This window comes from Emys orbicularis, chromosome 12 (assembly GCF_028017835.1).
Source record: "Emys orbicularis isolate rEmyOrb1 chromosome 12, rEmyOrb1.hap1, whole genome shotgun sequence".
NCBI classification, from domain to species: Eukaryota; Metazoa; Chordata; order Testudines; family Emydidae; genus Emys; species Emys orbicularis.
In genome coordinates this window covers 8341566-8356806 of record NC_088694.1, presented here as the reverse complement: position 1 = coordinate 8356806, position 15241 = coordinate 8341566, and the positions used below count along the sequence as shown (strand labels likewise).

General features: G+C 41.0%; 1 protein-coding gene across 3 annotated transcripts in view; it reads left to right on the top strand.

Annotated features, from left to right (window-relative positions):
- OSBPL2 (oxysterol binding protein like 2) overlaps window positions 1-14907 on the top strand; it is a 58250-nt gene extending 43343 nt beyond the window's left edge. For all 3 annotated transcript variants that reach the window (XM_065413909.1, XM_065413908.1, XM_065413910.1), the window contains 7 exons: window positions 282-389; window positions 3271-3360; window positions 4083-4206; window positions 7730-7849; window positions 9009-9132; window positions 9837-9927; window positions 12793-14907. In XM_065413909.1, coding sequence (XP_065269981.1) covers window positions 282-389; window positions 3271-3360; window positions 4083-4206; window positions 7730-7849; window positions 9009-9132; window positions 9837-9927; window positions 12793-12895 — 760 coding nt within the window. In that variant the 3' untranslated portion in view covers window positions 12896-14907. The remainder of the gene's footprint in view (window positions 1-281; window positions 390-3270; window positions 3361-4082; window positions 4207-7729; window positions 7850-9008; window positions 9133-9836; window positions 9928-12792) is intronic.
- Window positions 14908-15241: the final 334 nt, after the last annotated feature.

Below are 15241 nucleotides of genomic sequence, written 5' to 3'. Positions count from 1 at the left end.
TTTCTCTCTCTCTCTCTTTTTTTTTAAATCACTTATTAATGTCTAGTGAGATTCAGATAGAACACACTGCCTTGGTTACAAAGAAAGTCCGTATACTTTAAAAAAATAAATAAAATAAAATAAAGCTAAGTAGATACTGTTCAGTGGGGTACTAAGTGTTCCATCCCACTACAAGATTCAGGGCAAATAAGAGTTTAATGCTGTTTCACTTTCTATCTTTAGTTCAAGAAGTGGATTTAGTTTCCTGGCATCTGACTTCACTTTTCTGACTTCTTTCACAGACATAATGAAGCTTACACGTGGACAAACCCAACCTGTTGTGTACATAACATAATTATAGGTAAACTGTGGATAGAACAGTATGGAACAATAGAAATTGTAAATCACAGGTAATATTACTCATTATGAAGCTATGAGCATTGGCCATTATAGAGACTGATAAATGGTAATCACAGATCCAAAAGGCTTCCCCTTTGTAATGGGTCTTGTAGGTCCAAAATGTTCTCTCCTGTTGATCTGCTGAAAACTGTCTAAATTATTTATTCTTCTGAACTGGTTAAGTAGTTTTTTGTGTTTGACACAAATATCAAAACAGTGATATACGACCAGCTTGGCTAAACAGTGAAATCCTTGCTGATCTTAAACGCAAAAAAGAAGCTTACAAGAAGTGGAAGATTGGACAAATGACCAGGGAGGAGTATAAAAATATTGCTCAGGCATGCAGGAGTGAAATCAGGAAGGCCAAATCACACTTGGAGTTGCAGCTAGCAAGAGATGTTAAGAGTAACAAGAAGGGTTTCTTCAGGTATGTTAGCAACAAGAAGAAAGTCAAGGAAAGTGTGGGCCCCTTACTGAATGAGGGAGGCAACCTAGTGACCGAGGATGTGGAAAAAGCTAATGTACTCAATGATTTTTTTGCCTCTGTCTTCACAAACAAGGTCAGCTCCCAGACTGCTGCACTGGGCAGCACAATATGGGGAGAAGGTGACCAGCCCTCTGTGGAGAAAGAAGTGGTTCGGGACTATTTAGAAAAACTGGACGTGCACAAGTCCATGGGGCCGGATGCGCTGCATCCGAGGGTGCTAAAGGAGTTGGCGGATGAGATTGCAGAGCCATTAGCCATTATTTTTGAAAACTCATGGCGATCGGGGGAGGTCCCGGATGACTGGAAAAAGGCTAATGTAGTGCCCATCTTTAAAAAAGGGAAGGAGGAGGATCCGGGGAACTACAGGCCAGTCAGCCTCACCTCAGTCCCTGGAAAAATCATGGAGCAGGTCCTCAAGGAATCAATTATGAAACACTTAGAGGAGAGGAAAGTGATCAGGAACAGTCAGCATGGATTCACCAAGGGGAAGTCGTGCCTGACTAACCTAATTGCCTTCTATGATGAGATAACTGGCTCTGTGGATGGAGGGGAAAGCAGTGGATGTGTTATTCCTTGACTTTAGCAAAGCTTTTGATACGGTGTCCCACAGTATTCTTGCTGCCAAGTTAAAGAAGTATGGGCTGGATGAATGGACTGTAAGGTGGATAGAAAGCTGGCTAGATCGTCGGGCTCAACGGGTAGTGATCAATGGCTCCATGTCTAGTTGGCAGCCAGTTTCAAGCGGAGTGCCCCAAGGGTCGGTCCTGGGGCCGGTTTTGTTTAATATCTTTATTAATGATCTGGAGGATGGTGTGGACTGCACTCTCAGCAAGTTTGCCGATGACACTAAACTGGGAGGCGTGGTAGATACACTAGAGGGTAGGGATCGGATACAGAGGGACCTAGACAAATTAGAGGATTGGGCCAAAAGAAACCTGATGAGGTTCAACAAGGACAAGTGCAGAGTCCTGCACTTAGGACGGAAGAATCCCATGCACAGCTACAGACTAGGGACCGAATGGCTAGGTAGCAGTTCTGCAGAAAAGGACCTAGGGGTCACAGTGGACGAGAAGCTGGATATGAGTCAACAGTGTGCTCTTGTTGCCAAGAAGGCTAACGGCATTTTGGGCTGTATAAGTAGGGGCATTGCCAGCAGATCGAGGGACGTGATCGTTCCCCTTTATTCGACATTGGTGAGGCCTCATCTGGAGTACTGTGTCCAGTTTTGGGCCCCACACTACAAGAAGGATGTGGAAAAATTGGAAAGAGTCCAGCGGAGGGCAACAAAAATGATTAGGGGTCTGGAGCGCATGACTTATGAGGAGAGGCTGAGGGAACTGGGATTATTTAGTCTCCAGAAGAGAAGAATGAGGGGGGATTTGATAGCAGCCTTCAACTACCTGAAGGGGGGTTCCAAAGAGGATGGAACTCGGCTGTTCTCAATGGTGGCAGATGACAGAACAAGGAGCAATGGTCTCAAGTTGCAGTGGGGGAGGTCTAGGTTGGATATTAGGAAACACTATTTCACTAGGAGGGTGGTGAAGCACTGGAATGCGTTACCTAGGGAGGTGGTGGAGTCTCCTTCCTTGGAGGTTTTTAAGGCCTGGCTTGACAAAGCCCTGGCTGGGGTGATTTAGTTGGGAATTGGTCCTGCTTTGAGCAGGGGGTTGGACTAGATGACCTCCTGAGGTCCCTTCCAACCCTGATATTCTATGATAACACATGATTATGCAGAAGACTGGATGGGATACAGAATCTTTCAACTCCAGGTCACCGGTTCAAACCCCGCACAGTTGATAGTGAATTGCCATTTAATGGCTCTGCAGTGAATTATGTTTAACACATACACATCATAAATCACCATCCCGCTAGTCAATAATGGCCACAGTTATTTCAGTTTCCTGAATTTAGTCCAGGAATCCTGGCTTGATGTCTGGCTGTAACGTAGTTTGGCAGTAGCACTTGAGTGCACATTTACAGTGTGAGCTACCTTTAGTAGCTTTGTCAACTTCATGTGATTAGCTCACCATCAGGGTATTGATAGTGATATAATAAGAAATACCCTGTGTAGGGGACAGTCCTATATTCCTTTTCCTTTTAACTCCCAATGACTCCAGTGAGTTTTATATGCACACTTTATGCAGAGATCACCCATTAAAGTCTTCCTTTGGTTTGAACAAGCTCTCAGTGTTACCTTTTATGCCTGTCTTAGAATAAAAAAGAGCAACAAGGACTTTCAATAATCTAGTGGCTTTTACTACCTGATATCTAATATTAAACACAGGTCTAAGTGATTTCATTAAATAGTGTTAGTTTCATTTTAGCAAAGTAAATACATTAGTGAACACTGCACTTCAGACATTTAGATGCTGGCTTTCTAAATGGTACGCTTGTTCCCTTTGCAGTACTGGAGATAAATGTATCCTTAATTTTAAACCATGTGGACTGTTTGGGAAAGAGCTTCACAGAGTAGAGGGTCACGTTCAGGACAAAAAGTAAGTGGAAAATCTGTCTGTCTTATACTATATGGGCATCTAGTACTTTCTTTATAGCACTAGCTTATTGGACTGACACATGCTCAACATGACTGCTAAATTTTTACATTGGTACAGACTCTCCCATTCTCATTCATTTCTATTTTCTGGGTGAGCATTACACTTACTGGTTTTAGAGTGAGCATTTCAGTCACTATTAACAAAGCTTTAATGCCATTTGCACCTTGGACTTTAGTGCAGCAATCTTGATTTAAAGGAGAGGTATCCAGAGACAACATAGAGAATAATACAATTGCTGACTGTGTCCTTTCCTTAGTAATGTATTAGGACTTCTAGTCTTCATTTAAAAATATTTACCGAAAAATGCTAACAGCTGTATTCCCCAAATGCAACCTGTTCTATAGCTCTTGGTCTTTATACACTACAATATCAGCTTCATTGCTTCTATAATCCGTTTAACAAGCACAAGACTGATGGCTAAATAGTGAGGGAGCATTCAAAGCACAGGACTGAATACCATAAATGTTGGGATAAACTGAAAATGTTCATCTTTGCATTTATGTTCTGATAAATGGCTTCCCAGAAGTTTGTAGTAATCAGGGGGGAAAAAAGAAACAGGAAAACCTGAATATAATCTGGATTAAGTCATGCTGATTTTAATTTAGGCTAGGAAGTTATAGAAATTGGGCAGCAAAAATAAGTCTCCTTTCCTCTATAAATAGCAAGAAGAAGCTCTCTGTGATCTATGGCAAATGGACAGAATGCTTATGGTGTATCAATCCTGCCACATATGATGCTTCTAAAAAGAATGAAAAGAGAGGTGGTGACCAGAAGAAATTGAAGCCGGTAAGGTTTTAGTATAATTGTTCAGGAGAGAGCTGGGGTTGCTGTATCTCTCCCATTTGAAGGAAGCATCTTCAGAAAAGGAAAAATTTCTTGTTAGAAGAACATCCGTTGATGTGGTTGTGGTGAACTGATAGCTATAATGGTGGATATTTTTCATAACTAGGTCCCGGATACCAGGAAGTGATGAGTGCTCTGAACTCCCATTGACTTCAGTGAAAGTTGAGGGCATTCAGCATCTCAGAGAGATTGGTCATGGAGATTGGGGTTGATATTTGGTGACTACTGTTAGAGATTGTTACATTTTGCTGTCTGCTAGTAAGGAAAATGGCATTATTGCCAACCTCAAGCATTTAAAAATCTGCACGAAAAATCACTCGATTGTCTTAAAAATATAAGATTTTAAAAGTTTGGCTTTTTATTTTCCTTCTGCGTTTTGAGCCTTTAGGGTTCATGTTGCAGAGAAGAGCTTAAAAATGAGGGCTATAAGGTTTTTAAAAAAACAAATTAATCTTCCCTTTCTGATTAACTTACATTTAGAAGGGGAGTTGCCCAACAGGAAGCCAATGGAAAGCATTCACAAGGATTTTTTTAGAGAGGAAGCTTGAAAAGTAAGCTTGAGCTTGATTTGAATTCAGAATACTACTCATCTATTACACAAACTGAAGCATATCAAACCAAACAGCACATTATTGGATTAAATACATGTACATCATCTAGATAGACACAATTTCTTGTTTTGTTTTTTAATTGTGTGACATTTTCAGCTAGGTTGTCAATGTACTGGACTTCCCTATTGATGGTCATTATTATTTTTCAGGTAGTCTCTCAGGGATGAAATCCTTTTGACCTCTCTGCAATTTAGCTCTGGAAGGCCCAATTCACAGTGATTCCACTATAGAGGGGACTGGTGGCAAGAAGTGAGAGTGCAGGGTTGAAGGTGGGCCAGGGGAGGAATGACGGGGCGGGGGGGTGACCCAATGATCCATGACTTGTGTAAATCTACTGAATACAGACAGTATCTGGGGCAAGGTCGCACTGGGTGAGCTACATTTATAGCTGAAAGATGGTGGTGGCAGAGACTGTGGTTAAGTTGCACACATCCTGTTTTCAGATTTGGGAGGAAGAATATTTCCTCACCCCAGATTGCAAAGCCCATTTATTCAGACTTCACCCTGGGAGTGTGAATTTCATTCTTATTGTGTGAAAGATGCAGTGATGCAATATTACATTTTTGTAGCCAGATGTTTCTTGGCTGTAAATTTTTGGTTGACTGTTGCTGGTGGCTTGTGAGACTTGCATACAGTTTTTAAAATGGGTGAAAATTTATAATACCATTCCTGAATGTCTCTTTCCTCTGTATGTCTTGAGAGTAAAGCATTAAGTAGTAGTGCCAAAGCTCACTGTAATGATTCTAAAATACTTCTTGCATTTCCTCTGTTTACAATTTTGGAGTGTTTGATACTGAAATAATGGCACTACCTCTGACAGCACAAACTTACCCCCTCTCTCACGTTATTATAAGGCAGTAGAGTATTTTAATTCCAATTTGGCCAGCAGATGAGGTCTGTCTGATTGGTGGTTTCCCGGAACCTGCAATCATACCATTTCCAATTCTAAATGGAAAAAAATAAAATATCTGGACAAAGGAAAGAGGAAACAGCCTGTCTTTCTGTATTTTACTCTTGCTTTTCAAAAAATTAAAACATATTATTTATGGTAATGAAACAAAATTCCACGCAATGTCACCTTCTCCAAAGGAAAGGATCCTTTAAGGATAGTCACTGTTGGGTTTCATGCCTTCTGTTTAGGGAGGCATCGAGCTACCTGATATGGTAGGGCTTATGCACAAGCAGCACATACAATACACCCTGTGTTTTAATGATTGAAAAACTGATGGGCTGGCTTCACTTTAGACTAAGAATTTTTTTCCCCCCCGCTGCATTTTACACTTCGTGAAGCCTGGTTCTTTTTCAATCTTTCTAATCTCGTCCTGAGAGGAATTGTTACATTTTGTTCCTAGAATATCTGAAACTAGGTTCTTTAATTTTGTTGGAATAAGGTATTAATTTTTTTACCACCTCTTTGTAGATTGTAAGAGATGATGGGACCCCTTCAATCAGTTTTAGACTGGTAGTGCAGTGGCTGTGTAGGCAAATGCAACAGCTATATGCACCTCAACAGTACCTGTCTGTCTTGTATGGAGAGTGGGAATGTTGGTTAGAATCCTGGAAAAGTTCTCAATCTTTTTTTTTAAAAGCATCATGAAATCTTTAATGACCTCTAGGCAGCCAGCATAGATGGCAGAAAGCACCAGTATTGCACTGTATTAGACATGAGTCCTGGTTTAAAATGATGGCTTGTTTTAGATTGATTTAGGTAAAAAAAGAAGTAGTCAGAGGATCTAAAATGTTCGACTCTTGAAAGTATGTGCTTGGTGTGCTTCACTGAGGCATAAGGAACATTAGCATACCAGCTTGCTAACCAACCCTCAGAATCTGGTATGTGACTACACAAGACTCAGGAGTACAGATGTCTTATGACTTATTGCTTACCTAGTGCTCCCAATGTATGCAGCACTTTACATAACAGCGTAAGGCTATGTCTACACTGCTCAGTAGAGTATGTACTCCGCCTGCCTGCGTGGGTTTAAATAGCAGTGTAGATGGTGAAGCCTGGCTTAGGTAAATAGAGTACAAACGTGCCTGAAGTTGTGGGTTTGTACCCAAGTATGTGCTCTCTATTCGCCCAGGCCATGTCTTCCTGTCTACACTGCTGTTTTTAGTCACATAGTGTCCTTCTGTCTCCCTGTTGCGGGAAGAGGCTCTTGTGCGAGGAAGGGCTCTGCCAATGCCCTGCTGATGGAGCCTTTCCCCACGGCAGGGAAGAACTGTGGCAGCTGCTGCCTCCCTGCTGCCAGAGTTTTCCTCGCTGCAGCAAAAGGTTCTGGAAATTGGTAGCTGCCTCCTTGCCCCCCACCCCCGTACTAGTGCCTTTCACTGATGCATGTAGCTACACGCCATAGTGAAGGCAGCTTGCTTTTCACTGTGGCCTGTAGCTACACATACCTTACGTGTTGCCAAAAGTGGTGTGTAGTGTGGATATAGGTATGGATGCATTACCACAGCAGAAGAGCTAATAATTGAAGACAGGAAAAATAGGATATGGGTCGAGAAAAGGGAGGGTGAAGTAAACAAGAAAGAAAAGATTTCTGGAAGACATGAATGCTGATGACAGAAGGTGCTTTTGCTAGATAGAAAATAGGTGCTGTTCCAAGCATAGTAGGTAGCGTGGAAGAAGGCATGAAGTCGAGAGTAGGAGGAGATGAAGGGGCAGTATGGAGGATGAAGAAGAGCATAAATGAGGAGGAGGAGGAGGAAAGGAGAGCAGAGATACAGGTGGGGTGAGATAATGGAAGGTTTTGAATTTGATAGAATTTTTAATGTCCTCTCCAGAGAATGCTAGGCAGAAGAGCTGTATGTAATTTCTCTCTATTCCACTATCAATTATTGTGTTTTTGTTTCAGAGCGAAGATGCTGGGAATGATGAGGCCGATGATATGCCAGAGATCCAAGAGACTGTGCAAGTCATACCAGGCAGTAAGCTGCTTTGGAGGATAAATTCTAGACCACCAAACTCATCACAGGTGACTAGTTCAATAAATTAGAACTCTCTGGTCATGGTGGCTTTTCCAAGAACGTTATCGTAATGGACAAGGGTAATTCATCTTAGGTACATGGTATTCTTATAGGTAGGGCCCCACCCAATTCACGGTCCATTATGGTTAATTTCACGGTCATAGGATTTTAAAAATCGTAAGTTTCATGATTTCACCTATTTAAACCTAAAATTTCACGGTGTTGTAATTGTAGGAATCCTGACTCAAAAAGGAGTTGTGGGGATGGGGGTTGCAAGGTTAGTAGGGAGGGTTGCGGTACTGTTACTCTTACTTTTGCGCTGCTGCCTGCAAAGCTGGGCCCTCAGTCAGCAGCAGCCGCCACTCTCTGGCCGCCTAGATCTGAAGGCAGCAGTGCTGAAGTAGGGGTGGCATGGTATGGTATTGCCACCCTTACTTCTGCGCTGCTGCTGGCAGGGTGCTGCCTTCAGAGCTGGGCGCCCGGCCAACAGCTGCCATTCTGGCCACCCAGCTCTGAAGGCAGCGCAGAAGTAAGGGTGGCAATACCATGGCCCCCCTAAAATAATTGTGACCCTCCCTGCAATTCCCTTTTGGGCCAGGACTCCCAATTTGAGAAACGCTGGTCTCCCCCATGAAATCCCTGTAGTATAGGGTAAAAGCATACAAAAGACCAGATTTCATGGCCTGTGACCTGTTTTTCATGGCCGTGAATTTGGTAGGGCCCTACTTATAGCTAGATTTGAAAAACGCCCAGAAAATCATCCTTTGATATGAGGGAAAAATAGGCAAGTTTCTTTTAGAGTGTGTCTGTTTTGTGTGTCCTTTTCAATAAATTATAAAAACGATAACTTTGAGACAGCTCAGAATCGGAGAACCTATGAGCAACAAGCTTTCTTGATCCTCTGTAGCAAGGACTCTTCAATCACTGCAGTATGATGTTTTTATTTGCCTGAGTCCACAGCACAATTAAAGGTGGTAATTTCAAAAGTGCTCAGCATTAGCCAACCCTGCTCTTACTACAGTCAGTGAGAGCAGATTTGGTTCAATGATAAGTGCTTTTGAAAATAGCATTGTGACAGCCCAGGAAAGGGAATCAAATGTCACTTACTGTGATTTAAAAAAAACAAAAAACTTTACTATATATGTATTATCTTTATTCTGTCTTAAGATGTACAATTTCACCAGTTTTGCTGTGAGTCTCAATGAGCTGGAAACTGGCATGGAAGCAGTTTTAGCTCCCACTGATTGTCGTCTACGTCCAGATATCAGAGGCATGGAAAATGGAGAGCTGGGTATGTGTATTTGCTAGAGATTTGGTATTTGTTAATTCTTTCTCTTTACACCCCTCCACTCCCCTGACCATAGGGAATATGGAAGAGAACTGGTTTGGGGTGAGGTGGCTGTCCTAAGGTTTTTACCCACCTCTTAATTCTGGGCGATAATTGTATTTCCAGGGTAACTTTGTTTTTATCACCACAGTGTGAACGATCATGAATGTTACTCCCTCCAGAACAGTGTACATGACTATTCTTGCCAGCAGAGTCTGGCAGTGTAAGAGGCCATGGTAGATTCTGAATACAGATATCCTGTGTTACAGCACAGTTGGAAGCACATACTGGGAAACTGGTCAGAAAGATTCTCTGTTGCTCTGGAGTTTGCTTGGAAAAATATGTAGGGTGGAATAACAAGAATGCATCCTGTACTGCTTCTGGCTGTATTCGGTTTGAGTCCTTACCCCATCCAGTACAGTGTTTCTGACAAATGAAATACCAAGTTTAGGATTCCCAGTATGTTTGTTTGGATCATCCACTCCTCCGGTGTGCTGCTGCCTAGAAGGGGTCAGAGGTGACTGTTTTGGTTTAAAGAGAATGTGTACAACAAATGCTTTCCTGTGCTTAAAGTGAATTCAATTTTATTTCTCTCCAGCCTTTCCCATGTTTTGTTCTTGTTGTCTTTATTTTGCAATGTAACCAGTTCCTATTTAAATGTTTGTTAGACCTGGCTAGCAAAGAAAAAGAGAGACTAGAAGAGAAACAAAGAGCCGCTCGTAAAGAACGTGCAAAAGATGAAGTGGAATGGAGGACAAGGTAACTATTAGAGGAGGGGAAGAAAGTTGGGCATGTAGTTAAGGTTAGCGAATGGTTTGGTTTTTACTGTTTGATTCCTCTTTGCACTACAGAACAATTTATAGTGTCACTTAAAGCCCTTTTGGGGAAAGAACATTTGAAAAATGCAACATGAAGTCAAAATTGTAGATTATTTCATCCCAAAGTACCCATACTGCTGTAAATAAGTTGAGGCTGAAACTTGTCACAAGAACACCACGGGAGTACCAAAGTCTTTTGCCTACTGGGGTTGGCCTTTTTACTACAGGATGAATAAAACCTTGGGACTATCCCAAAGGAGTTGTTTTAAGAGAGGGAGATTTTTGTGGAAGGTGGAGTTCAGTGGATATTTCCCTGTGTAGTACTGCCAGCACCAAAAAAAAGCAGCCATCCCAAGGATAAATGGGGCCAACCAAATGGTGTCCAACACATATCACCCAATGGTGCAGATTGTTACTGGGAAACAAATTGCTGTAAAGAACATGTAACCCAAATGGTTATCTCCTAAAATAACCAAACGCCAAAAAATACTAATACAATACTTTAAAATTCTAAAGCAGTTTTCATCCCTAGGTAACTTTAAAGTTCTTTACAAAGGTGGGGTAAGTAGGGCTCAGAGAGGTGAAGTAACTTGCTGAAGGTCACACGGTGACTCTGTGGCATCCTTGGGAACAGAATGGCGATCTCCTGGCTCCCACTCATGAATTCACTCTGTTAATGTCCTTGTAATACATAAACACTTCAGTTACATTTTAAATATTAAACAAAAATCACTGAAAAAATCTTTAATTGAAAAAAAATCAAGATTTTATATGGCCACAGAAAAGAAACTGATAATGAAGTTTAAGAATACATCTGTGTAAGGAAGAAAAGGAACATTTGGATTATGATTATTACTATTTAGGCATGTTTCAGTGTAGTAACAGGCATAAGCACTGAAAGATTTGGGTGGTATTTACTTTTCCTACTGTTAACCCACAATCAAGTCTTAGTTGTGGAAAGGTATTACTTTTTAGATTGGAAAATGATTTACCTAACTATTGGATAGTGCAGCACCACCTTGTTCTTGTTCAGTAATAAAACACTTGTCAAAAATTACAACAAAAAATAGAAGCATCTTGAAATACAGTGCATCTGTTGTTATATTGGTCTGATTCACAATCTTGCCTTACAGGCACACCGGAAAAAGAAACCAGGCTATTCTTGCACTTTTTTGTGTTTTTTTTGGTTTTTGTTTTTTTGTAGTAAGCAGCTAAAATTAAATTCTGAAGCAACAGGAGGAGATTCTCAAAGGTAGAAAGAGCAGTTAAGCACCCAACTCCCATTGAAACTCAGTGGGAAATGGTGTCTAATTCCCATTCATACCTTTGAAAATCTCTTCTAGAGCAGTGGTTTTCAACCTCTGTTCATTTGCAGACCCCTAAAAAATTTCAAATGGCAGTGGGGACCTGTAAACGGGTCAGGACTCACCACTACTGGCACCTCCTGTTGGTTGCTCCGGGAATTAGCTCCGCTCAGCTGTGGAGCGCCCTTTGCATGTGGTGTCTCGCCCGTTGTCTGCTCTGCTGATTTGGGAACCGCCTTGCTCCCCACTCGGCCGTGTTCGCTTTAGGACACTGCCCTCCGGCAGCGCCCACTACTCCATTCTCACCCCCTTCTGGGGGAGAGGGGGAAACGACAGTCTTTCGACTTGCACCTGCCTCAGTGGCCAACCACAACCCCAAAGTCTAGCCCCTCACCTCAGGGCAAGTTGCAGTCTGTCTCGGCCACACTACTCTGTGGCCAGGTGCAGTGCAAGGAGGGAGCGGGGGGACCCAGGCCCACTCGCTACTCTGGGTCCCAACCCAGGGACCCTCTAGCAACAGCCTCTCTGCCCTCCCTCTCTCCCCTCTTGTCCGACTATTTTCCCTGGGCCGCTTCCCCTTGGGCCCCTTGCACCTTCTCGGCCCTTCTAGTCAGGGGCCGCAGCCTGGCAGGTAATGGGCCGGAGTTCTCCTCTGCTCCCCCGAGCCTGCCCAGCACTGCTCTGTCCAAGGTGTTACCTCCTTGCCTCAGGAGCCAGTCCTCCTCCCTTGCTAGTCAGGGAGAGACTGCCCTCTCCTTTGCTAGGCAGCCTTTATATAGGGCCCTGATTGGCTCTCCACAGGCCTTTGCTGATTGGCTGCTGGTCTGCACAACCCCTCTGGCCTGTTCCAGCCCTTCTTCTCATGGAGTGGGGCAGCCGCCCCACTACAGGACCCCTTCGGAAATCTTGGACCAGAGGTTGAAAACCACTGTTCTATGGTAACAATAACCTTTGGTGGACCCCCTAGACATAGTCTGCGGACCCCCCGGGCTCTGCACACCACAGGTTGTGAACCACTGTTCTAGAGAACATACAATTGATTTCAACTATTGCTACCAATTAATACACAGAACAGCTTAAACTTGAGTTTCTACTGATATGCTGTACAAAATGCAGCAATACAGAACAGAACTGTTTTTCCTGTGTGTGGAAACTCTCTTAAAAGAGGAAGAATATTTTATGCCAAAAACTGAGTTGGCAATTTTAAAATATAAAGAATGTTGATGTTTAGATTTTTCTCTTTGATGAACTGGGACAGGAATGATAAAACCAGGACTCTAAGGTCAAGAAGAAAGGGGTATATAAACAAGGATGGAGAAAAGTCTTTGATAAACATAACTTAAGAACTAGATTTCTTCCCCTCCCCCTGTCAAATATCTAATGGGAAAGAATAGGGTAGACTGAGAAATTCAGGTGCCTTTTTACACTTGTTTGTAAAAGAAGCAAAAAATTGTTTTCCCTTTAATACATGTTTCCTTACCCACTTCATTTGCTTTTCACAGATGGTTTCATCAAGGCAATAACCCATACACTGGAACCTCAGACTGGTTATATTCAGGCGGATACTTTGATAGAAATTTCTCAGACTGTCCAGATATATATTGAAATCTCTGAACCCATCACTCCATCTCATCTGGACATCTAGTTGTTAAATTTCAATCTATGCCAGTTATTCTGGTTTTGTTAATAGCAAAAAACAGCTTTTCTAAAGTAAATTTTAATGAAAATTGTATCATTCACCAATCAAGGATTTGTCACTAATTTTGATGGCCAGATATTTAAATGCTGTTACATTCTTTCCATAAAGCTTTCATCTGAAATCATCATGTTTTCACTAAGTTTTAAAAGGGACGTCAGTTGTCTTTGTTTCTCATCCAAAGGTATGCTGTAGCCAATAGAGTTTACAGCACCCTTTTAATTATATAACTGAGAAAAAATAGCAGTGATATCCTTGTTACTTCACTTAGTACAGCATTAAAGAATCTAACTATCCAGAACTTGGAACAATGGTAAATTAGTACGGTACAAACATGATCAAATCGGGCAGAGTCAGCATTCCCTGTGAAGAGATGTATGTGACGTTTTCAAACGGTAAGCAGAGCTGAAGAGATTGGAGCTCCGGGTCTGTCTCAGTACAATTCAGTAATTCAAAGGCTTGAAAAAAAACACAAAACACAGAATGTTAGGCTTACTGCAGTTTGAAAAACTGCTACTCTGAATTGTCTCTGTCTTTGGGCACTGTGAGCATTACTTAAACTATATACCTATGATAACAATTACATAAAACCTTGTGTGTTGGGGGATGGGAAGGGTTTATTAACAAACATCTGCTTTTCTAAAGTAAAATGTTACTCTTAATATACAGAAAGCTTCAGAGAGATTTGTAGAAACATAGAAGTTGTGGTTCCAGCGTAAGATAAAGATATTGGATATTGCTTGCTACCACTAGGAGGCTTGGGACTCCAGCACTACTTTAAGCAGCTTAGGCACTATTTATGCTTCTAGACTGACTTTTCTTTGGAAGCACTCAGTATATATCCACAGATGGTCTTATTTGTTTTTAGTTTTATTTTGTTTTTTGTGCATGTTCTGAAGCATTACTGGTAACATCTGGTTGTATGTTGTTTTAAAAAAAAAAAAAAAAAAAAACCCAATCCATTTAAAGCTAAGTGGCGTAACTAAAGTTATTTTAAAACTGGTATTCGGTATAATCTCTGTAACCACTTGCAGTCAGAAAATAGATTTATTTTTGTTGGCATCGAAATGTTGGAATGATTTGCACTACAAATCAGTTGACGATATCTATAAATGTATGGAGTTAATTGTCAAAGTGGTACATTTCTGAGAATGGGAGGGGGCTTAAACAATTAGGTTTAGAAATTAAACCAGTTTTAATAGTTGCTCATTCTTTTATGAAAGCTCTCAATTTAGTAACCAATAGAAACTGGCTATGTTGCTGATAAGTTTACAGTCATTCAGAGATTGCTGATATTAAACACCAGCATTTCTTTGAGTATTCATGAAAATCAGTGTGATTTCCAAATGCATTTGAGGATGTGTACTTGTGACGTCATCCACAGACTAGGTTTTGAAGTGCATTTACCAGCTAGAAGAAAAATGAAAAATAAACAAAATCCAAGAGAAACCTATTTCTTTTATGTGAAATTAGGCACCCAAAGATGGGAGATATTTGATATTTGTTACATTTTGTTCATTTTTCCAGTGAAGAAGGTAAGCTGTGAAGGTTCAAGGCAATTAAGGCACAACTCTGAAATAAATTCATATCACTGTATCCTGTTGTCAGCAATCAACTTTGTTGACCTTGAAGTCTTTTGGACATGCAGGCTAGTCTTGATGATCTTGTTTATATTGGTGTGCTAGAGAAAAAAATATTCACTCCTGATTTAAGTACATTGGCAATTCTGATTTTTATAAGGCATAACTAATGCATATGGACAACTTCAACTACTTCCGATCAGCTCTTTTGTAAAATTAAACCTAAAAGATTAATATTTCACATACTTTAAGCCCCTTCAATTTTCTTGCAAGTAGATGTTAACATAAGGAGCACTGTACTCAGCTATCAGTGAAGGGATTCAAGTTTTAAGCCATTTTTGTAATGTTTCATGAATAAAACTTGTTTAAGCTAAATACTTAAGTTTGTTCATTGTTAACAGTGCTGCTTTAATACACATGCATATAAATAGAAAGTCACCAGAATGAAAAAATGCTATAGTAATATGATTGATTTTTAAAAATCCTATTTATAAATAAGATGTACAGGTGGGAAATCTTTTAATTCTGAATCACAACTTACGTTCATTAGGTCTAAAAATATTTCCATTATGCAAAAATCAGTGTTTTATTTGAAAAAGGCTATAGAGGCACACTTAATCCAAACTGCATTGTATCAGTCTTTATAGAATAAACTCCAGAAAAATGTCACCCATT